Here is a 22,347-nt window from a genome sequence, read left to right as displayed (position 1 = left end):
AGTTCAGCAAAGGCAGCAGCAGATGCAAAATCCATTGAAAAATCAACAATAACCAACCTAGATATACTTACATTTCAGAACAAATGGTACTCCAACATAGCAGTGGTCGCCACACTGCAAACTGGCATCAAAATATATCTTTGCAACCTGAGAGAGAGAGAGAGAGAGAGACAGAGAAAGAGACAGAGAGAGAGATGGAGAGAGAGAGACGGAGAGAGAGAGAGAGACATAGAGAGAGACAGAGAGTGAGACAGAGAGAGAGACACAGAGAGAGAGAGAGAGACAGAGAGAAAGACAGAGAGAAAGAGACAGAGAGAGAGAGAGACAGAGAGAGAGAGACAGAGAGAGAGAGACAGAGAGAGAGACAGAGAGAGAGAGACAGAGAGAGAGACAGAGAGAGAGACAGAGAGAGAGACAGAGAGAGAGACAGAGAGTGAGACAGAGAGATACAACATTAAATCATACATTTCTGGAAATGTTAGCACTGCATTGGGAAGCTGTTTTCTGTGGCTTGGTTCTGAGTCATACCGCACCTTTGACTTGCGTTTGGGTTCCAGCTCGTCTCGGCTGCTCTTCAGCCTCCTATAAAAGAAGCGCTTGTCGTCGGTTAGTGAGTGGATGTGCTGGAGTCTCACCCTCTGTGAGAAGGAGCTCACCATACTGTAACTTTGCTGGACGACTTTACCCTGGGGGTGGATGACAAAATAAAATATGTTAGGATGTTGACATCTATTGCTCTGCATTTGTTGGAGGTTTAGGATATGCACAAAGGTGGTACCAAGTTGCTAAGACTATAATCACTGTGGTCTCACCGGAAAAGAGGGTGGGAAAACAATATGTTCCGGGTAGCTGGTCAATGTGCCCACTGCTATGACCGCTTTCACAGGTATCGTTAATATCTGGAAAACATGAAAGACAAAAATTGGGTCAATTATGATACTAGTTGAGATTTAACTCAAATTATGTAATTATGTAGCATGACTAAGGGAATGGCCTTGAAATCAGTACAAAACCCACCGGGTTGCACTGGTAGTTAAATTGAGTAGGTGGTGCATAGACAAGAAAGGGTCAATGAGAAAAAAGAGGAAGTCTGCACTCTCAGAATTACCATGAAAAAGTCCTTCATGAAGAAAAAAAGGTTATGATCTATGCACCACCTCCTAAATATTTTTGAATTAAGTTACTGAATAGAATAGAATAAAATATAAAATAAAAATAGAATGGAATAAGGTAGAATAGATTAGGACAGACGTACCTCATAGTCTGTTGTTATGTGTATGGCTCCGTCGTACGTCCCCTCCAGGTTCTTGGCCACCAGGGTGACACGGAACACGGCATAGTAGCCAGATGCTAAGATAACCTGTGTGTGCGGGGAGGATGACATCCATGAACTACTTTAGACAAAGGCTTTTTTGTGTGTGCTAGCAGACAAAGGAGTATTATGTTTGTAACTTAACACAAGCAACTCTTCCCCCGCGCTTTGACAATGTTATTTTAATCAAATTAAGCACGATAAGCATGTGATTACCAATATTCACGTGTCACAAATATCAACAAATGGTAAAAAAAAAAACACCATATGGAAAGCCAGATGAGCAACAAAAAGGCTACAAACAGATTAGGGGGGAGATTTACTTCCACAAGTAATATACAGCCTGACCATCCTTGAAACAAAACACACTTTCACTGTGAATCATCATTCATTAAAACAAATCCAACCCATTTTGATTCACTCAAACAGTAGAAATTGAATCAAGTGGTGCTAGAATGTCAGCTAGTCAAGTTCGGTAGGCATAAAACATGAACTGAAGGAGACATTATAGTTCCTGAACTTCCTCAATAATAATTCAAATATTTTTTTATTTTTTTTAAAACAGTTCCCATTTTGAGATCACTGACTAGTGATCTGTGATGCAGCTAGTTACCGTTTTGTGTGGTGAGGTGGAGGAGTTCTGGAGCTCTCTCGTCTTAGCCAGCACTGTGGTCCTGTTGCCCTCCTCAATCTTCAACAGCTCCACACTCACACTCTCCCCTGTCACTACCCACGGCCGGATCACCAGCTGGGAGGAGGGAGGGAGGGAGAGAGAGGGAGAGAGAGAGGGGTGAATCTCTCGTTTCACACACAAAAGAACTGGACGGGTGAAAACGGGCGGGTTTCCCTATGCTTCCTCTGTATTGCATCCACCTATCCTGTGGAACAGAAGTTAGGAATGGCTTCTATGTCTATGAAGCAAAGACTGTCTGTGGCGGGCCTACCTCGATGGGGTTGCTGTTGACAACTACAAACAGAATGCTGCTGGTGTCAGTGGCGCTGAGGACACCAAAGTCCAGGAAGTGCTCGTGCAGACTGGGGGGCAGAGCAAACGGCTGGGAGGGGAGAGACAGAAAACAAAGAGTTAATAAAAACACAACGGTAGTAAGAATTAAAACAACTCTCGTAAACATAAACCTATACAAAGTTCTCATTTCCAGTAAGTGCGTTTATTTGCAGGTGGTTTTGCAAGTGTGTGTACCTCCAGGAAGCCTGTGTAAGCGCGGATGGGCAGGTGGAACTTCGACGCGTTGGTGACTAGCAGGATGTTGCTGTCGATGTGGGTAGAGGGGCGGACGGGCCGGAAGTGGAGGGAGAAGATGTAGCGTGACTCGTGAGGGGGGATCAGGACCGGCTCACTGAAGTTCTGCACCTGAGGATCACAGCACCAAAAGCGTGTTTAGCTACCCTGCAGCCATAGCATGTAGTCAACTCAAGGACCTACTGTATATACACAAGTCAAGTGACTTTAGCTTGAGTTGATGCCAATGGAAGCTAACCTAAACAACAGTTCCCTCATGTCACCTTTTGAATACTGTGGAGTGTTTCACAGGACATTCAAGTTTGGCAAGATTCCAGGGGCTTAGAGAACCTACTGCATCCAGGCGCCTCACCTTGTGTGTCTACTACAGCATCAAGTATAGAGTCCAGCTCTACAAGGCAGCCAAAGGGCATAATAATCCCTTTCTCCACAGAGGCCTCATAACAACGGTTATTCTGATCCTCCTGACACTTTCCATTTTGTGAAACAACGGAACACTGTAACCTATTAAACATCGTCACTGGAACATAACAAATAGAGGACAAGTCTTATGCGCAGTGCGCACTCAATGGAAAATCAATGGTTTGCGTTCATGTTTACATTTGCGGTTTTTGGCATTTAGCAGACGCCTTATTCCAAAGCGACTTACAATCAATACATGTGACTAAGTAAGTGAATCATCAATCAACCAGTCGTAGCAGGAAAAGTAATCTAGCTCAGGCCATCGGCATGTCATGTATAACATGCATTGTATTATATATTAGGGTAAATGACAGGTCAATGTTAAGATGAACGACTGTTTGGGTTGTTTTCATTGTTTTACTGTAATAGTTGGGGGCCTTAGGGATATTTTTGTGCAAATTTGTGCAAAAGCACAAGTATGCTCTAATGATTTAGCCAGGGTATGCCATGGCGGCTATATTGAGTATGGCCGCCCTCTGAAAAAGGTTTCTGCTATAACTTTTGAACCAAATGAACTGGAAATGCAAGCCTGGTGTCTATTTTATGTTTTTTGACTATTAGAAACACATTAGAATGCTTATATTCATGATTGGGTGTCTCTGGACCCCTAATTTGCATAATGCCATTTTTTTGTTTTGTTTGGCTTTTGGGTCAGGTCGATTGACAAATGTCAATGTCCTTGCTGTGACGTATTGCGTCGGTCTTGCAGGTGTGATGAGTGCCGCCAAATGCATTGTACTTCTGACATTGACATTCTCGGTTGCAGGTTGGCATCTTCTGTATTAGCTGCACAGGGTTTGAGGAACTCTGGACCATGGAGGACGATATCATTGAACACTCGGTTCAGCAACAGATGTTGTGAGACAGTTGGATAGGAAGGAGCCGTCAAATGTGTGGCCTCGTTGTAAGCATTACTTGTGTAAAACCAAGGCAGCCCTCATCAACAGAATTGCCTCATCCTGAGCCAATTGTTCCTCTTAGCCACTTGTTCCTTGTTTGCGATGTAGGTTTCCCTCCCCTTCTGGTGTTCACTCTATTCAGGCAGATAGCTGAGGAGAGGTTGCTTGAATGTTGTTGTGTGGGGTTCATAATCAGACACAAACACCTGCGTTCTTTCATATGGTTCCTGTAGAGTTGCCGTAATAGGAGATTGTGAAGGAGGATCTGAATCCTCAACCAGAGCAACAATTTGTGCAATAGTTAGATGGTCAAAGGTTGACCCCACTCACTGGTAGATGCTTCCCCTTCTGACACCCTGGCCTGGCAGTGTCATGAGATGCTTGCCGTTTTGCTGCATATCGCAACATGAGATAACATTTGGCATGTAGTACACACCTGCTGCGTGCACATCGGAAGCTTGTGTAACTAATCTACCAAGAAGCTAAAAATGTTTACAGGATTCTGCCCAGCTTTTCAGATTGGAATCAACATTATCTGTTACTGCCTTGTGAAGGTCATCCATATCTCCCCCTCACATATGACACAATGAATGCCACAGGCTTTGGGTTGATATGATCGAAGCTTTTTAGGACTCACTACTAAGGAGGAGCCAACGTCACACTTTGGAGCCCTTTTGACACGACAACTACTACAGTAGCTTCTACAGCGTTTGTGATACATAGCATTATGTGTTTTAAGCGTTGCTGCAATACCTGAACCGTCATTGAACTGATCAATTGTAACATTAACAGAAGAAGGAAGAACATTAGCAATAGATGAAGAAATAATTTTCCCTTTTTAGTGATACAAGTCGTTGTATCTTGGGTCTTTGCAATGGTTCATCAGCATCTCATTGGCAGAGCCAGCATAGGTCCCAATTAATGGTGCCGCTACTAGAGGTAGAGACCATATTGTGATGACATAATACATGACTTAAGTGAGATTGAGGAAATTGTAGCCTCCATGTTGTCGTTGCAGGAAATAGTAGTTGTAGACAGAAGTAGAATATTACAGGCTGGCTCCACTACCAGCATTGCGTCACCTCGCCATCGGCGTTGCATTAACTTGACGTTGTACCTGCTCCACCGTCATTTGTCGCATATAAAAATATAGATTTTTCCACCTGAAGTATCAGCCGTTCGTCATCCATTTCTGCAACAAGCTTCAAGCACCTGTGGTGATTCACAATTCGCAATAGCTGCGACCAGGCACAAGCTATAGAGTAGTTGGCTACGTGCATTTTCAATCTGGTATCTTCTCTATTAGTGGATTAACCGCTGTGGTGATTTAACTGATGATAAAAAGACATCAAGTAGACTACAAACAGAGCAAAACAAGAAAACAACACCAGAAAATAACCAATATACAATTATAACCAACAACCAATATACAATTGTAAATATACGTTTGCGTTCGCCATCAGAAATCAAACTTGGCCGAATTTTTACTTTGGACGCAGCCATCGGCCGCAACGCAACGCGGCCGCAACGGAGCACCTTTCATTGATTACAAAAGAAACGTTCCCTGGCTGACAGCAATTCCGGACGCAACGCAGACGCAACGCTCGATGGCCATAGTGGAGCCTGGGCGTTAGCTAGCCAGCTAACTAGCTAGCTAATGTTGTGAGGTGCAGAGAGCGGGATCCTGGAATATTATGAAAATTACTGATGATGAATGATGAATTATAACTTACGTGAGGAAGAAAATAGTAGTTGTACACGTTACTGTCCATCTTTATGACTTGCACACAAGCATGAAGTCACACTACTGTAAACAGCTTTTTAAAATTCAAATTCAAATTGTAACTGTCTTTAAGTTCACGAGGTCTGGCCCTCCCACATGCTCCCCAACATTCAAAATGGGTCAATATTGGATTTAAAAAAAAAAAAGAGTTATGGTAAAACTCATTTTCGGGGTGCCGCCATCTTGGAAATATGCAAATTAGGGGTCCAGACACACCCAATTATAAATATAAGTATTCCAATGTGTTTCTAATGGCCAAGAAACATAAATAAGACACCAAGTTGTTATTTGAAGCTACCGGTAATTTGGTTCAAAAGTTATAGGCAAAACCTTTTTCGGAGGGCGGCCATATTGATTTGGCCGCCATGGCGACCCCAGTGGTCGCTGGCTCGGGCGCCCTGGCTAAATCATTAGAGCATACTCTGAGCTACTGAGTGCTTTTGCACAAATTTGCACGAACATAGCCTCATATAGCCCTAAGGCCCCCAACTATAATGTTTTCATATTTTATTTTCAGTTACAGGACGCTTTATCAGGCCGTCTTGTCTGTCGGTCCGCAGACAGATGTATTTTTTGTCTTAAGACAAGCTGCTGGTGTCGTTCACGTACTCTTTGTTGTCGGAACGGGCTCCGGCAGCTCAGTATAAGTCAGAGAGCGAGAGGAGGTTGAGCGAGGTCATTCGATGAACCCAGGAATCCCTAACAGGTTAGGGGCAGGGTGGAGAACTCTTGTGGTAGAGAGCTACAGTGTGTGCAAGGTTTTGTTCAGTGCCAGAACTTCAACTTCATGGGTATTGTGAACAGTACATAGCAAGCATAGCAATACTCACTGTGAACACTGTGAACAGTACATAGCTAGCCTAGCAACACTCACTGTGAACATGGTCTTGGCTTGTTCTGGCAGAGCCACGTCATGGACACGGATGGCAAAGTGGAAGGTGTTGGTCAGGTGAATGGGCTTCACCATGGGCTCCGTTACACTGTCCCTGATGTGGAACAAGGTGACCGTATGGTCAAATCCCAAATACCTGTTCAAGAAAGAGAGAATCAAGTTAGTGATTGCTTGGAGAAATGCATAATTGTCAAATGAAAGTACTTGAAAGTACACAAGAGTACTTTTTGGTCTTATCTTGACCAAATCAGACAGGGCGCATACCCTTCCAGAACTTCTGCTTGGTATGGGATTTCAAGCTTGGAGTAGCTTTTCTCTTTTGCTTTCACAGTGATTTTACCGGTGGATTGTGATGGCTTTTGAACTTTTGATGCTGAAAAGAAACAAAAAGCAAAAGGAATGGTTACTGATGCCAATCATTATAGCATGCTACATAACAAAAGCAAAACATCAACATGGCATTCAAATTCAAAGTCAACGGTTAGAAGACCAGGGTGATCAAGTTTATTGCTGGCTTGGGTGCATCTCTAGACGAAGAGCAGAAATTCTATATGGTGTTGATGACCGGCATTCCACCTTTAAAGCAGCACTCCACTTCCACCCATAGTGAGTAATTAACACTAAGGGGTGGGTCTTGGCAAGTCTAGCTGACACTGAGTGATGGGAATTTCATGGTTTTGAGGGTTGTTACTACAGAACTCAGAGAACTCAATAACCTGACCCAACCCTCAATTTAACAGAAATGTTGGATGTGAGAAATGTGGGAGGTTAGATGTTAAATTGTTGCTTAAAAGTATCTCACCATGCATCCTTGTTCCTCCCTTGGCACAACCTCACAAAAAGAACTAACACTTAAAACTAAAAATAATCATCAAAAGTTCACTTACCATCAAAATTAATACTTGCGACTTTGGTGTATCTATTCTCTCCAGCTCTGAGTGTGATTGACTTGAAGTCTATTGTAATGGCATCATTTGACGGTGTCGCTCGAACACTCTGTAAAAGATAATATCTATGTTAGCTGAATGAGGGTGTTAATTCACGTGATCAATACATGAATGAATATCCTTCATTGATTGCCAGGAGATAAATTAGGTTAAACTACAAAATATGTACTCACTGTGATTTGTGCATCTTTTGATCCCGAATTGAGCAGGTGCAAATTCAGTTGTTTTGGTTTATCTGTAAAACATAAAACAATTAATAATACATACAGAGACCATCCAAGTAACATTTCACAACAACCAATGCAATAAAGTAAGAAATATTTGACTAGTTTAAGAACACCCACTTCCATGACCAGTCAGACAGCACAAATATATAAAACATGACATGGATGTTCTCTACCTTGTGAACGTAGCGTACCGAAGTCCAGCATCTCTATGGAGGAGTAAATTCCCGGTGCTTGAGGGGAGGGGCAACACAAAAACATAGATGGATCAGCATGCGGCTCAAGATCCGGGTCTAACAGCCAGACGTAGCTGTGAGATACAGCTGAAATGAAAGGTGAGAGACGTACTTGAGGTGACCTCCACCTCCAGGGGGAGGATGATTAACTGGTCGGGGTCAGAGGCGTTGGTCTTGATCCTGATGAAGGCTGTGTGGTTGTCTGTGTCTCGCGAAGAGAAGCTCGCCCTCATCACCCCGATCGTCTCGAAAGGGGGAATCTCCTGAGATTCACAAAGGCAGGAATAAACAACAAACACACACACCGTTTATTCAAATGGGACCAGCTGACATCAGTTGACCAGTCCTTAACGGCTGCAGTCTTGCTTGTTTCCCCTTGTATGTGTTACTTCATTGTGTTTACACACATCTGATATAATCCAGTCTCTTATCATAATGCCTGAATAAAAAACAGCAAACAATGAAGACCTCAAGGACTGGATGTGCACACATCAGATTTGAGAACACAATGTAATCCAGTTTAGCAATGTTGATTTTCAGGGAAGAATGCCTTCCGGCCCTCAACAGACGACTTCACTCAATTCCCCGTTGTGTACATTAGAATATATGTTAAACACACACATGCAGGTGAATGGATTATGAACTGTCGATTATTCCCCAGTGATTGATACGCACCCACAGGTTGCTGGTGCCTCCTTGCTGGCCTGTGGGCAGCTCCAAGTGCAGGTCTCCTCCACTGGAGTACATTTCTACTACCTATAGGAAAGGGGGACGGACGGGACAGGACAGAATGACCCATCTGAAAAGTCTCTGCTTTATGGCCATTAGCACTGCAACTGCTATATCTTTGCCCAACATGTGTGGATTCAGGAGATGGTACAGGTATCTATTTCCTTTATACTTTCTTGTTAGATTAGAATTTTTGCAACATCCACCCTTTAAAATATACTGTCTGTAGCCAGTTGTCTGAATAATGTGTTGTATGTAAGGTGAAAGTGGACTTCTAGGTGTGTGAGGGCCACAAAGTGGAGAGGAGAGAGGAGGTGGGGGTTACCTGAAGGGGCTCACTGTGTGGATTGTGGATGTTGATGAGTGGAGAGAAACTGCTGTTGACTGGGACTCTGGCCCCAATGAAAGGTCGCAGCCTGTATGGGTTGGGTATGCCCACACCAAACACCTGTAGAGCACCAAAACACAACACATGCCAGTTATCTACTGTATTGAGATTAGGGCTATGGCAATCTGACCCAGTGAGGAGCATTGTGTAACAATTTATGTTCAGGGGTGCAAACTGGTGATTTTGTTGCACAAAGACAATTGTCAATGTGCAGATATGGTGGGGGGGGATAGCACTAACGGTGCTAAATGGATATCGCTAGCACTAGCGGTGGTAGATGAATAGCGCTAGCACTAACAGTGGTCTCACAATGATGCGCGTGTAAGTAGCGGCCGCATAATTATGTAGAAAACAGGTTGCTTACCAAATTGTACCTTGCTGCATGAAGCTAAAAGTTATTTCAACAGCAGCGGAGTTTAGCAGACACAGAAAATGATCTGATCAACACGATTCATGTGGATGACCTATTTTGAGGTAAAACTTCAGAAAGGTGACAAGTTTGCACCCCTGTATGTTCCTGACAAGGAATATTGTGCCCAATTCTACTCAACAAACAACAAACTACTGCCTGGCTGGAATAAAAGCCTGCATCCCCACTGGCCTTTGCAGAGCAAGATAGTCCACCCCTGATTGATATATTCCAGATGTTATCTTTCATTATAGACTAATATAGACATTAGGTAGAAAACATGTATTCAATACAAACCTGATATGTAAACACTCCATGATGTGAGGTATTTATAAATAAAGTATTTTCTACATTCCCTACTACTCGAGCAAGGAAGACCACATCAAACGATGTATTCCCCCCCGGTGGAATTATCTACAGGGAAAAATAAGAAAGAAGATTAATGCTGACTGTGAAAAAAGAATGATTATCCAATACAAATTCAACATCAATATGACAAGCTACTTTTGGAATTGAGGGCAATGTAACCAGCCAATTAGCAATGAGAGAACTGACTGAAAATGGTTTGATCCTTGTCATTATATCATCATTTGCTGTCGTCAGGACAATAAAACGGTAGTCAGCTTCCATGTACTAAATCATAGTGGCAAGAACAAGGACATAATCCTACCTACCACATAACGTCTCCCAGTTAACATTAATGTAGGTTGACCAAGAATGAGTGAGCTACACTCCTAGAAATATTTGCTATGTGCTAAACCTTGCTGAGCTATGACCAAAGACTATTTTATGACTTGTGCTTGAGAACATCCAAACTAGCACTTCAGCAAACTGAAAGAAGCAGGTCAGGCCACATCATCAGGGTGACAGAATATGCCCTGTGGTCACTTCAAAACACAGGACTTCTTGTTTGTGCAAATCACACAAGCTAGTAGACAAATACCCCTACCCGAGGGCAGAGCAAAAACACACCCATGTGTTTTCTCATATCTAAGGTATCCCACATAAGAAATGGAGGGTTGTACACAAATATTCTACTGCAAGTGGGGTTCAATTGGAAGATATTGTGATCGTTAAAGAAATGTATGAGATTAGAACACTTAAAATGGCACAACACTTCACAATTTCTAGAGGACTGACTTTTAGTCAGTTTGGTAACCGTATTAAATAAGATAATGTTTATTTCAGTTCATTGACGTTCAAAGAGATGGGATGACACTGCTGAGTTAAAGGCTTGCTTTTTATTGTGTTAGATTAGTTTCCCATCTTGCCTGGAAAGACAGTTTGATGGTGCTCCACTTCTGTTCAAGTTTCCAACTTTCCATGATGTCCCCTTAAGGGTGCGTGTTTCTTGAGTGTACCAATGTGCAAGTTTCAAACATGAATTTACTTCCTGGAATAGTGATTTGGTTATGCAAACTGAATCATGAAATCCCTGTTCCAGGAAGTAAATAGAAGTCTCTCATTAAGATATCTATGAGGCTTTAATGCACAAAATAATGTCACACAGGGACTATGCTTATGGTGGACTGACAATATATACTTGAAAATGATTTGAGTAAAGTACTCCTTTAAGAAGGGCAACAGTTAAGTGTTTCTCTGCAATGACTGAAATCCATCTGTCATAGAATTTCTTAAACATGCGTCTAAGGGCTCCTGTCATAGTATTTATTAAACATGCATCTAAGGGCTCCTGTCATAGTATTTATTAAACATGTCAAATACTATAAATACTATGACAGGACCCCTCAGACACATGTTTAGTCACTCTGACTTGCACTCTGACTTGCAGGAGCTAATAGACTCTAAGGGCTCCTGCAAGTCAGAGTGACATTGCTAGAGGCTGGGAGGCTGTTAATGAACCTTTGTGGTGTCAGCATAACAGAGGACTAGAACAATTATTTAGGTCCAGTGCCTAGAAGATCTATGGACCAAAATACATATCAGATCTCCTCCCACCCTATATTCCAGCATAAGGTCAGCTGAGACTAATCAGCTAATCATTCCAAGAGTGAAAACAAAACAGAGTGCAGCAGCTTTTAGTCACTCTGTTGTGTGGTCCTGGAACAAACTCCCTGAAGAAACCAAACCGGCACAAACCCTAAAAACATTTAAGTCTAAGCTAAAAACCCCTTTTTTTTTTCTTTTTTTTTGCAACAGTTATGATTAAACACTAACACTTCCATCCATGTCTTTTTATTCATTTCCATTATCTTATTAAATGTTTATCTATATCTATCTATATATATATCTGTTTACTATTCTCCTCTTGATGTACTTTCTTATGCTATATGTAAAGCACTTTGAATTGCTCCTGTTGTATGACAAGTGCTATACAAATAAACTTGCCTTGCTTTTGATTTTCATTTCAAAAGTGATAAGAAAATGATCTGATAGGAGAGAGTTATGGGGGTTGGATACAAATTCCATGGGTTAAAACAAAGTATAGGGTATGATTTAAAGTGTGTGTGGGTCCAGACACATGTTGGATGAAACCGCAGTCAATAACAGTGAGGAAAACCTTATAGTGGACCTGCTTAATTTTAATGTCAAAAATCTACTTTAATAACAGCTTTAACTTTAACAATAACAAGATTAGACAGGAAACTCACTTTGAGTATTGACCAGGGGGTAGATGATTACTAGTGTAAAATGCTGTGGTGATATGTGACAGCAGCTGGTGAAAGGGGGAACAAGTTGGCAACCGATCAAATGTTCAGACTTTTATTCAGAAAAATGTAAATATATTTCAACATTGTTGAAAATCAATGATTTCAGTCAAGCCAAAATATTGCAATGCAATGGATTCAGGCTTTTGCTATGCTCAGGGTGTATGCATGGAGACCATGACTAGAACTTGAAAACAAATACCCTACTCTGGTTGTGAAATGGAGCCTGGGATGGAGGATCACAACAACCCCACCTCCTTCACCAGTCTGGTAACTGGAATGACTAGGGGGTGTTAAGATGCATCTAGCTTAAGCTATCCAATCAAGACCATTGTCAAGGGCACCCTTGGAAGTAAGGTGACTTATCTTTATCAAGACCGAACATGACAAGCACATTGCCAGTGGGAGCCTTTTGGGTATCAATAGGTCTTAGTAGCTATGATATTATTCAGACAAGAGCCTCTAAAAGAGTTGACCAAATCAACCATTTACATAAACTGAGACAGGCAATGATGCTAAAATACAGTTTGTTTCTTACCAGTTCAAGCTACCTACTTAATGTAAGCAGCAGAAACATGTCAATGGGAATAGTCAGTAGTGGTCTAGGCAGTGGTCCTCTGTGGTTCAGTTGGTAGAGCATGGTGCTTACAACGCTTACGTTGTGGGTTTGATTCCCGCTGGGACCATATATACTGACAAATAAATGCACTCACAGCAATGTATGTCGCTTTGGATAAAGGCATCAGCTAAATGGCATATTACATATTAGTAGGGGGGTGAGCTGGACATGGGTTTGGCGGGATTAGAGGGGTTGTGACTCGTCAACTGGTGTAGCAGGAAATGACATGTTGAGTCGAAGATTTATTATAATTAGGGCCTTGGTTCCTAGACATAAAGAGCTCCTCTAAAACTCTGATCAAGACCATCGCTCTTCAGAAGGCCGAGTTGTCTCCAAACAGTTGGCCAGTTTTGGAAGAGTGACATTGACGTGCTGCGATAGAATCCCACGTTGATTAACATATCACAACAGATATGTCAAACAACTGCAATCACACTTGTATTTCTTATACAAAACATTTTAATGTATAAACTTCCAAAATGTATTTTCACAAAATCTTTACTGATCTTTCTTTTGTCAAGAGCCAAAACGAAAAAAAGGTTTTCAATGTCAGTCAATTTCTATCGATATAGTAAATAGGTTTTATCTTTCATGCACACATACAATGCTTCAAGATATTTTTTTGTAGGTGAGACATCTGACTACTTGTATAGCAACGTTTAGAAACCATAGAGCTGGCAATATTAATCTACATTTATTAATAATAGAGTTTGTGTTCCAACTCAAACATCTTCAGTTGATGAGATGTCACAATACCTTCCAATTTACCGACAATCCAATATTTTTAGACAAGCATCCATGTCCTAAATTGGAGACTTTAGAGACAAAAGAACATGGTTCTGTTTTGTTATACTGTTTCTTCTATTGTTTCTTCCTCTCAAAATGTTGGAGGCCTTTCCACTAGCCTATATGTGCCTGTAAAAACAGGGGAGTTCAGGCCCAGCGATCAATACTATTTACCTACCCTGTTTTGAAAGAATGAGGCGTGAAAATGTGCAGTTGTAGCTGATATGGATATCAAGCTTATTTCCTCTGGACTGGGGTTGTGCAAGTAAACTTTTTCCATTTTTGGCATTCCAACAGGCCTGGGAACAGCAGAGGAGAGAGAGGTGTCAGGAGAGAACAGATCTATGTGCAACATAACCTCAAGAGTTATTCCCCTGTAATCAAATCAACATATTGGTAAACATAAGACAATGTGCCATGAGACTATAGAAATTGAATATGGAGACAGATCTATGTTAATCAATTCTTTGAAGACATTTCAGATTCCACCTGCATTCCTGTACACTGAATTCAAATCAGGTATCAACGCCAAAATCAGTTCTCTTTTTTAGCATTTCCGGTTTTTCTGATCTTGATCGAACAAGGCCAAAGTATCAGGTTCTGCGATGCCTACTATCAAACTGTGGAAATACCCAGCAGATAAGGTACTGTATAACACAGATAAGTACAGGGTCTAACACCTATGTGATGTGGACCTGATCAAATCACCTGAGGAGGGATGTACAACTCAAATGTGGCACATTGCTGATGAGTGGGTTGCATTGCCTCACAACTGAACTGAATGACACCAATGTGTATTAGAGGTAACACTGCAGATTTTTTTGGGTTTCAGACATGAATGAGGAGACAAGTGCTGCGGTATCTAATGAGTAGATGACTAATTGACCAGGGTTTACTCACTGTTCATGGAAGTCCAGCATTGGCGGCTCGAAGCGTATGGGCCTGCTGTTCCCACGATCCAAAGGTGGGCTAGGAGAGAGAGGATAGGTGTGTAAGGATAGGGACAAGAGGCAGGATAGCATGGGGACCATGCTGCAACCTCGCTGTCAGACAGACACTGCAAAAGATTCTTCTGTGCAGTTGAAATTACATAGAACAAAATGGTGTGTGTGTGTGTGTGTGTGTGCGTGTGTGTGTGTGTGTGTGTGTGTGTGTGCGTGCGAGTTCAGGGCGTCTAAGCAGCGAGGCAGCTTGCTAAACCAGCCCTGCAACTACAGCAGATTCATTACAGATTTGTTTCCCGCATATCATTTTAACACAACTAACCTATTTCATATTCTAACGTTAAACTATAAAGAGAGGCTGTGTTTTGAGGGCAATTATTATTATTCTATTCTTATTCTTACAAAACTCTTGGGTAATATTTACCCAAATTCTGCATATGAATTCTGTTCAGACAAACCAGCCTTGTGTTTAATTGAACAACGGCATTCATATGGAACTGACATGGCTTCCAGCACACGGAAGAGGGAACATAGAACTGAACATTGCATTTTAACACCTCTTTGCATACATGCTGACAGCACACAGGCACAATTCATAAAGTTGTCCGTTCAGATGGATAGGTTCAGAGTATGCCGAGTTGTTCAAAATGATTAATGTTTAAGAGGCATTTATTGCTAAATGAATCTGAATGACTGGTAAATGCTAGCTGGGAAACGTAGAGGACTGTCTATACACAGTCAAACACACAACAAACTGGGTACAAATAGCCCACTCATAGCTCGACACTGGAAGAACTGTTTTGTGTGCACTACCCATGCTCTAGCGCAGCAGTGTCAGACTGACCTTCAGCTGGGTAAATCATACACTCCCCTAACCTAGGGCTGGGCCCTTCTTTTTGTTATACTGGTATGATCCATGCCGTCATATGGAATTTGACTAGACCTTCGAAACTGTTGCATTGCTCCTTTTGTCATAACACCTGCAGATTGTGTGCTGCCTGCAACATTTTAATTCATACTGTAGGTTTAACAGGAATATTAAAAATGCACTGACACTATTGAAACATTAGCTCATCTATGAAACACACAGCTTTTCAGTGGAGACCAACAAAATACCAGTAAGAGAATACGTGTGAGACGAAATAGCATTGCATTGACATGAGACTGACACTATAATAACATAAGTGACACATTTCCATTGAGACAGGTCCAATTTTAAGTTATAGCAGGATTGAGACTGCAAAGGAAATAGTATACAGTATCCAGCAGGACCAGCACAGGAAAATCATTTCCCATGCCATTCTCTACTCTGAATGGTTAACAGAGTTCATGCCTGTGGTGACAGGCAGGCAGGCCTTTGCACAATGCACTGCATAGGCTGATCACATTTGTGACTGTTTGAAGATTCACAGTGACTGAAGAGGCACAAGTTATTGTTTAATAATAACAGATCAGATTTGTTAAACCGCATTTCTTGAACCCCAATGTGCTATACTACAACAAAAGGGAAACAATATTATGCTTAGGGGTATCCCTTGTATCTTTGGTGGTAATGTTTTAAGTGAGCTATACATTGAGATCATTATGTATACTCATTAAACATATAAAGAACTTTAACTAAGAAACCAAAAATATACTGTAGTGCCTGGGTAAGAGATTACATAACAAGCAATGAACGCTTGATTTACACAACTTTACAAACATTTATTTTAGCCAGATGTTACGAAATGGATTCAAAAGGGGAAGTAGTGCAAGTAGCCTCATTTTTCTATTTGACAGCAAACAGCAAAGATGGTCAAATCAAACAGAAGATACTAGAGCTGTAGCGTGTGGAGGTGTGATGTTTAGGGACCGAGGTGTGAAGGTTATAATAGGAACACGTACATCATCAGCATGGCAACTACAAACCACAAGCCACTTCCTGCAACTGTACGTTGAGCAATGCTAGTCTCTTCCACCTAACACAAACTTTAAAGGATACCACTGGCTTCAAGGCCTCAGCTAGACCTAGAGCCTATGGATTTGGTCCAACACAGGCCTGAGCTACTCAGAGAAAAGATCAATAAAATGGAACATTGAATAAAACGTGTTTAATGCAATCAATGTCTGAAATCTTGGGAGTCATTGAGGTGGCAGATTAACTTCATATCGCCTTGACAACATTATGCTGCAGTGCAAACAGCTTATTGTCTTTCACAGAAAATGCGTGTTGCAAAGATGATCTGTCACAGTGACATTTACAATATATGCATGACTGTAACTCACATCTTCAGATGGAGCAGTTAGACACTTTGTTGGAGTAGATAGGACACCTGCAGCCCCACGAGACAACAGCAACAATCTAAGCTTATCAGAACGCCTAATGTACGTGCTGGCCCAGTCTGGACATTGATCTCCATTATCAAGTTAGGCTTTGAGGCACTTAATGACTAACAGGATTGGTAGGTTTCCATTCCAATATTCAACTCCAATTTCATTTTCTTCCTACTAAAACAATTACAAAACAATTCCAACCAAAATAATCAGAAAACTCAACGGCCTTTCAGGAACAGTTTTCAATTCAGTCTCTTTTCAGTGCCATTCAATTCAATCGTGTGATGTGCTTACAACTGCTGCTTCAACCTGCGCCAACCTCCTCCTCCTCTGAGAATCAGGTCCACCCACGGCTCGAGGAAGGAGAGAGATTTTATAGACTACACAAACACCACAGCTTGAGCCAAGAGTTCAGCCTGTTAAGTTCACATAATCTCTGATGATCTGAAGCATTCAGAGGACAATCCAGGAGTCTGTAGGAGCAGGACATCATTAGATCCATCCTCCAAACAAAGTTGTCAGCAGTACTCAATAAAAGACAGGATACAAAAGCCACATTATTTCCCGGGCCCCATTTACACCTCAGTGTTTCCCCTACCATTGCCTTGGGGGGGCGGGCCGCCCTCCCAACGGAACCCCCCGCCTCCCCAAGAAAGAGGAATTATTACGGACGTAGACACCAAACATCTGACAAGCAGGCTAAAATATCCGCGTTTTTTAAACGCACCCAACCCGAATCTGGCGAGTGGCAAGCCCATAGGCTCGTTGGTAACGTTAGTCCGCCGTAGTCTCGCATAGCCAGACCTATCTCCACACTTCGCGCTGTGCCAGCGCTGGAGAATAATACAAGATTTTGCGCAAGTGTGCGCGCAAGACGCGAGAGTTTTTGCCGGCTGTGATGTCTCCAGATTGAAAGTAAGCAAGTTGAAACGTTAGCAAATATAATTGCTGAGTGTTCTAACAGAGAAAGTTGGTTAAAATTGGTCGTTATTATCGTGACTAGAAAGTGTCTGACTATAATTCCATTGTGTAAATAGTGTCAAAGAACTAGCAAGCTAGCTAGCTCAGAGGTGATGAGATGAGCTAGTCTCCTTGCACACTTGCCAGCTAAAGAGCTAACTGGAGGCACTTTATTATTTTACTTAAAGTAGATATACTATCTTTCTTATTCTGCTAGAGTTGGGCTTCATGGTAATAATGGCATATTTACAGTATATGGACAGTTGATTGAAGCATTGGAAATGTCCGTTTTTTATAGTTGGACATACGATTTTTTTTCGGGTAAAGTCAAAATGACATTATCTGACTGGATTGCCCACAGCAGATTATAAATACTCTGGCTGTTTTGTTTACCTTTTGGTTGACAGCAAAAGGGAGAGAGGAGGATAGGGAGGGAGAGAAGGAGAGAGAGCAGGATGGTGTCGGCACACCAGAGAGAGAGAGAGCAATAACCAGGTGAGAAAGTGGACAGGTAGTCAAGACCACATAAGTAAGTAGCCTTGAGAACCGATGGTTCTGGAGCCTAATGGCCCATAGGGCAGGAGCCTATCTCCTGTTTCCGTAGCGTGAGGCGGCTTAATGTACAAGTACACCCCTGGACATGACGCTGGTATGAGGCAGGGTCTGACTCTTACCCCCTGGGGGGGGGGGGGGGGGTCCATGCCAAGGTCCATGCCACCCCCCCAAGGCAGCAAACCTAGGGGAAACACTGCACCTGATTGTGTTACTCTACAAAAGGGCTTCTCTGAGCAGGTGGGACAGGATCACATGCCTGAGTGTGATGAGCGCACGTGAAACTCACAAGATGAGCCACACAGAACAGCCATAACATGCACAGCAACAGGGTGGCAGAGCTCACTGCTGGACACTGAGGGTCCCAACCACTATTCTGAAGTGGTTTAATCTCCTGTCCTCATGTGAATGTGCTAAATAGATATGCTCAAATAACCTAGCTGGCATGAGCCATATTGCCATCTCAGCTAGGTGCAGATGACAAGATAAGGAGAGGAAGTCAATCAATGAGTATTGAGATTGATGCTACGGTGTTTTTAAACTCTGGGGTCAAGGACAGATGGATAAGAACTCCGAGAGATCTTGGAAAACACTAAATGAAATAGGGAAACCATCTGTTGTTGATAACTGCCACAGGCTTAGGAAAGGGAGTTTATGGTATGTGAAATCAAACCAACATCTCGTCATGGCGTGCTATGGGGTACGGAAAACCCATAACGGAAGTAATGCAAATGCTCAAGCAACACCAAGACTAACTTTTAAAAACTAACACAACATTCAGAGTGTGCAAGGCAGACCTGGTTTACTTTCTCCCCATATTTTCTGTTGTCCCATCTGACCGAGTGATGTCACTGTTCTGGCATTTCTGCCTGATGGGTGTGTGGATTAGCATGCGGAAAAGGTCAATACTTTATGTCTAGCAAACACAGATTGCCCAACCTAAGGTAGCTGACTGACGACTTACGTCTGTGTGTGTGTGTGTGTGTGTGTGTGTGTGTGTGTGTGTGTTTACAAAGAGAAGAGACGGGCCTCTTATCTGGATGACTGTCATTGGCTGTGAGTAACAGCGAGACTTCACGGACAATCAGGCAGTTTAACTGGCCTGTGGAATCCAAAGCACGGAGCACACGCGCACGCGCACGCGCACGCACACACACACACACACACACAAAATGCCTTCAGACCTGTTCTTGAAATACAAGAGTAGGTAAGTGAAGGAGAAGAGTGCAGTGTCCCGTGTAATTTTGCCCCAGGCTTCATCATCGAGCCATAGGGTAAATGCTGTGTTTTAAGAGAATGAGGATTTGACTACTCTTTTTCTCAAATCCCCCTGATCGGATAACATAACCTGAGAACGATGGGAACTGGCCAGCCCGCATTTCCACCTTGCATAAAAATTCAAGGTGTAAATCAGGTCAAAATTGCATTTACAAATGCCATGTCATTCATTCATACCCTGACCTGAACACCCCAGGGGCTTAAAATGCTTTAAAACGTAATTAACAAGTGCACTCAAACGCTGGTGTAAAGCCTTGCTCCGGTTGTGAACTTTGACAATCCTGACTCCCTTCCAATAGTCCATACTCACAACCAGCCAGCATACTGACATGCCTATACTGTGAAACCCACACGCCCTCACCTCCAAGGCAACCAACAACCAGTCAGTCAGTCAGTCAGTCAGTCACCCCCCCCCACCCCCTAGCGAAGGACAGACTTGTTGGAAATGAGAACAAGGTGCGGCACTCCCACAATCACTTCACACCCGCCCACAGTACTGTACGTTCTCAAAGTCACATGACTAACGCTCCAAAGTGAGCTGATAAAACATGATGCTGTCAAATGTTTCTTTAAGGCACAGTGTGTATGAAATTATTACATGCGGATAGGCTACACCATGAATGTACAGAATGACAACAATGCCACCAGATTAATTACATTACCTGCTGCACAGGTAATCAGGGAATCACAAGTATGTATTTGTTACCCGTGGCAATAATGCTAAAATAATCAACTGTGTGCTGGCTAATTAAGCAGAATCAATGAAGTATTTCAGTAATTTAGTTATGACTGCAACAACAAAAGTAAGTCTGTGGTATGTGGTGATACAGTTAGTGCATTCAAAGGGAATAATTCAATTCAATAGGTCTTACCTTTTTTGATGATATGAACTACGGTCAATGTCAGGCTCTGTCTGTAAAATAAATACAAAGGATTTCAGGTAATGAACAAATTACAGATATTTAGGTGATCCAAATAACTAATTCAAGTTAAACACTTGATAGACATTTCAGGAGTGAACATGTGAGATTTGTCCAATTCAGGAGTGAACATTAGATTAGATTCAACCTTTTTGTCATTGGACAGAGTACAATGAAATGTATCTTTCGCTCTAGGCACAGGGTCAGCCATATTCAGCACCCCTGGAGCAATTAGGGGTCACGTGTCTTGCAATGGGAGTGGTAGTAGGCACCTTAGATATGATGCCAGCAACCCTCCAGTCACCAGCTCACATGCAGCTCCCTCCTGAGGCGGGGATTGAACCAGCGACCTTCTGATTGCTAGCCGCCCTCTCTAAACCACTAGGCACCGCCCCATGTGAGATTTTTCCAATTCTCATTCACAAAATGGTATTGAAATAACACAAAAACATGTAACGTCTGATTGTGCACTTCAGGCGTCATCTGATCATTTTGTATGATCGATTGATTTTTATTTAATAATAACTTTTTTATTTGTATAATAATTTCTATTTGTATAGCACTTTTACTGCAAACGTTGCAGCTCATGTATTTTGTCATTGCATCATCATCCTGGTATGGACTAATAAAACACTAGGCTCAAAGTAAACAAGTGTGTTCATCAAATTGTTCCGATACAATTTTTTTCAAACATAATTGAGCTACAGCACATTCTGATACTGAATGCGTTACACATTTTCATCACATTCATGTATATATATTTTTATTTATTTTCCATTTACATCCATCACCAACACGTGATTATGTTTTGACCACTAGGTTCTCACGTCTCACATTAATGTAAATGTCCTGCTGTTTGTCCTTTCAAAATAACAAACCTCATGAAACTAAAGGCTGATAAAGGCATACATCCTTATATTCAGATCACTGTGGTCAAAATACAGCTGATGAGTGATATGGAAGAGGAAGTGAAAGTTGAGGAAGATAAGAATCTAAACGTCACTTCTTCTGAGAAATAACAACTACATGTGTGTGGTTCTGTGTGGTTGACAGAAGGGGGAAACGCAGAGAAGGCTGTGTCTTACCTGCAAGAGGCCTCCATCACCAAAATGAAATACTTCTAAGATTGTGTCTGATTGGATGAAAGCTGTAAAGACAAATAGTCTACAGTTATTTATGTTGTCAATAACATACAGTACCAGTCAAAAGTTTGGACACACCTTCTCATTCAATGGTTTTTCTTTATTTATACGTTTTACATTGCAGATTAATATTGAAGACATCAAAACTATGAAAGAACATATGGAATTATGTAGTACACAAAAAAGTGTTGAACTTTTTTTTTTTTACTACATAATTCCATATGTGTTTTTTCATAGTTTTGATGTCTTCAGTAGCCTATAAATCCGCAATAATTTTAAAAAAATTAAGAAACCCATTGAATGAGAAAGTGTGTCCAAACCTTTGACTGGTACTGTAGAAATATACTCTCTGTAAAAAATGTTAACAAAATTGGCAAGGTTGACAGGAGGGTCTAAACCAAACAAGACAAATGAAAGGAAAGCTCAAAATGTGAACATTCTGTGCTTGAGCAACAGAGGAAGCAGCTCTTTTTTTAGACAGGAAGCGGTCAAATTTAAATTCATCCCACTACTTCACAAGTTTGCACCACTGTATTGCTGTTCAGATTTTTGTTATCATTACTCCATTCCAAATAATTGTCTTTTTTACAGTGCAACGATGAACATTAATCTTTCATAAACA

The 22,347-nt window shown here is 41.8% G+C and overlaps 1 protein-coding gene across 1 annotated transcript in view; it reads right to left on the bottom strand.

Annotated features, from left to right (window-relative positions):
• The window catches only part of LOC308153310 (transmembrane protein 131-like), a 33,600-nt gene extending 11,898 nt beyond the window's left edge, over window positions 1-21,702 (bottom strand). The window contains exons 1-20 of the mRNA XM_080526414.1: window positions 21,669-21,702; window positions 20,536-20,576; window positions 14,517-14,585; window positions 13,795-13,915; window positions 9,840-9,956; window positions 9,071-9,193; window positions 8,692-8,772; window positions 8,129-8,279; window positions 7,957-8,013; window positions 7,730-7,791; window positions 7,497-7,605; window positions 6,874-6,982; window positions 6,592-6,745; window positions 2,514-2,684; window positions 2,257-2,367; window positions 1,926-2,060; window positions 1,256-1,360; window positions 813-899; window positions 534-686; window positions 72-147 (exon numbers count right to left, since the gene is read on the bottom strand). Of these exons, the coding sequence (XP_080382540.1) occupies window positions 72-147; window positions 534-686; window positions 813-899; window positions 1,256-1,360; window positions 1,926-2,060; window positions 2,257-2,367; window positions 2,514-2,684; window positions 6,592-6,745; window positions 6,874-6,982; window positions 7,497-7,605; window positions 7,730-7,791; window positions 7,957-8,013; window positions 8,129-8,279; window positions 8,692-8,772; window positions 9,071-9,193; window positions 9,840-9,956; window positions 13,795-13,915; window positions 14,517-14,536 (1,942 nt within the window). The 5' untranslated portion in view covers window positions 14,537-14,585; window positions 20,536-20,576; window positions 21,669-21,702. The remainder of the gene's footprint in view (window positions 1-71; window positions 148-533; window positions 687-812; window positions 900-1,255; window positions 1,361-1,925; window positions 2,061-2,256; window positions 2,368-2,513; window positions 2,685-6,591; window positions 6,746-6,873; window positions 6,983-7,496; window positions 7,606-7,729; window positions 7,792-7,956; window positions 8,014-8,128; window positions 8,280-8,691; window positions 8,773-9,070; window positions 9,194-9,839; window positions 9,957-13,794; window positions 13,916-14,516; window positions 14,586-20,535; window positions 20,577-21,668) is intronic.
• Window positions 21,703-22,347: the final 645 nt, after the last annotated feature.

The sequence above is a fragment of the Nansenia antarctica genome, assembly GCF_963989245.1.
Source record: "Nansenia antarctica genome assembly, chromosome: 3".
NCBI classification, from domain to species: Eukaryota; Metazoa; Chordata; class Actinopteri; order Argentiniformes; family Microstomatidae; genus Nansenia; species Nansenia antarctica.
Note: the sequence above shows the minus strand (reverse complement) of the source record. Positions and strands in the feature narration are given on the sequence as shown.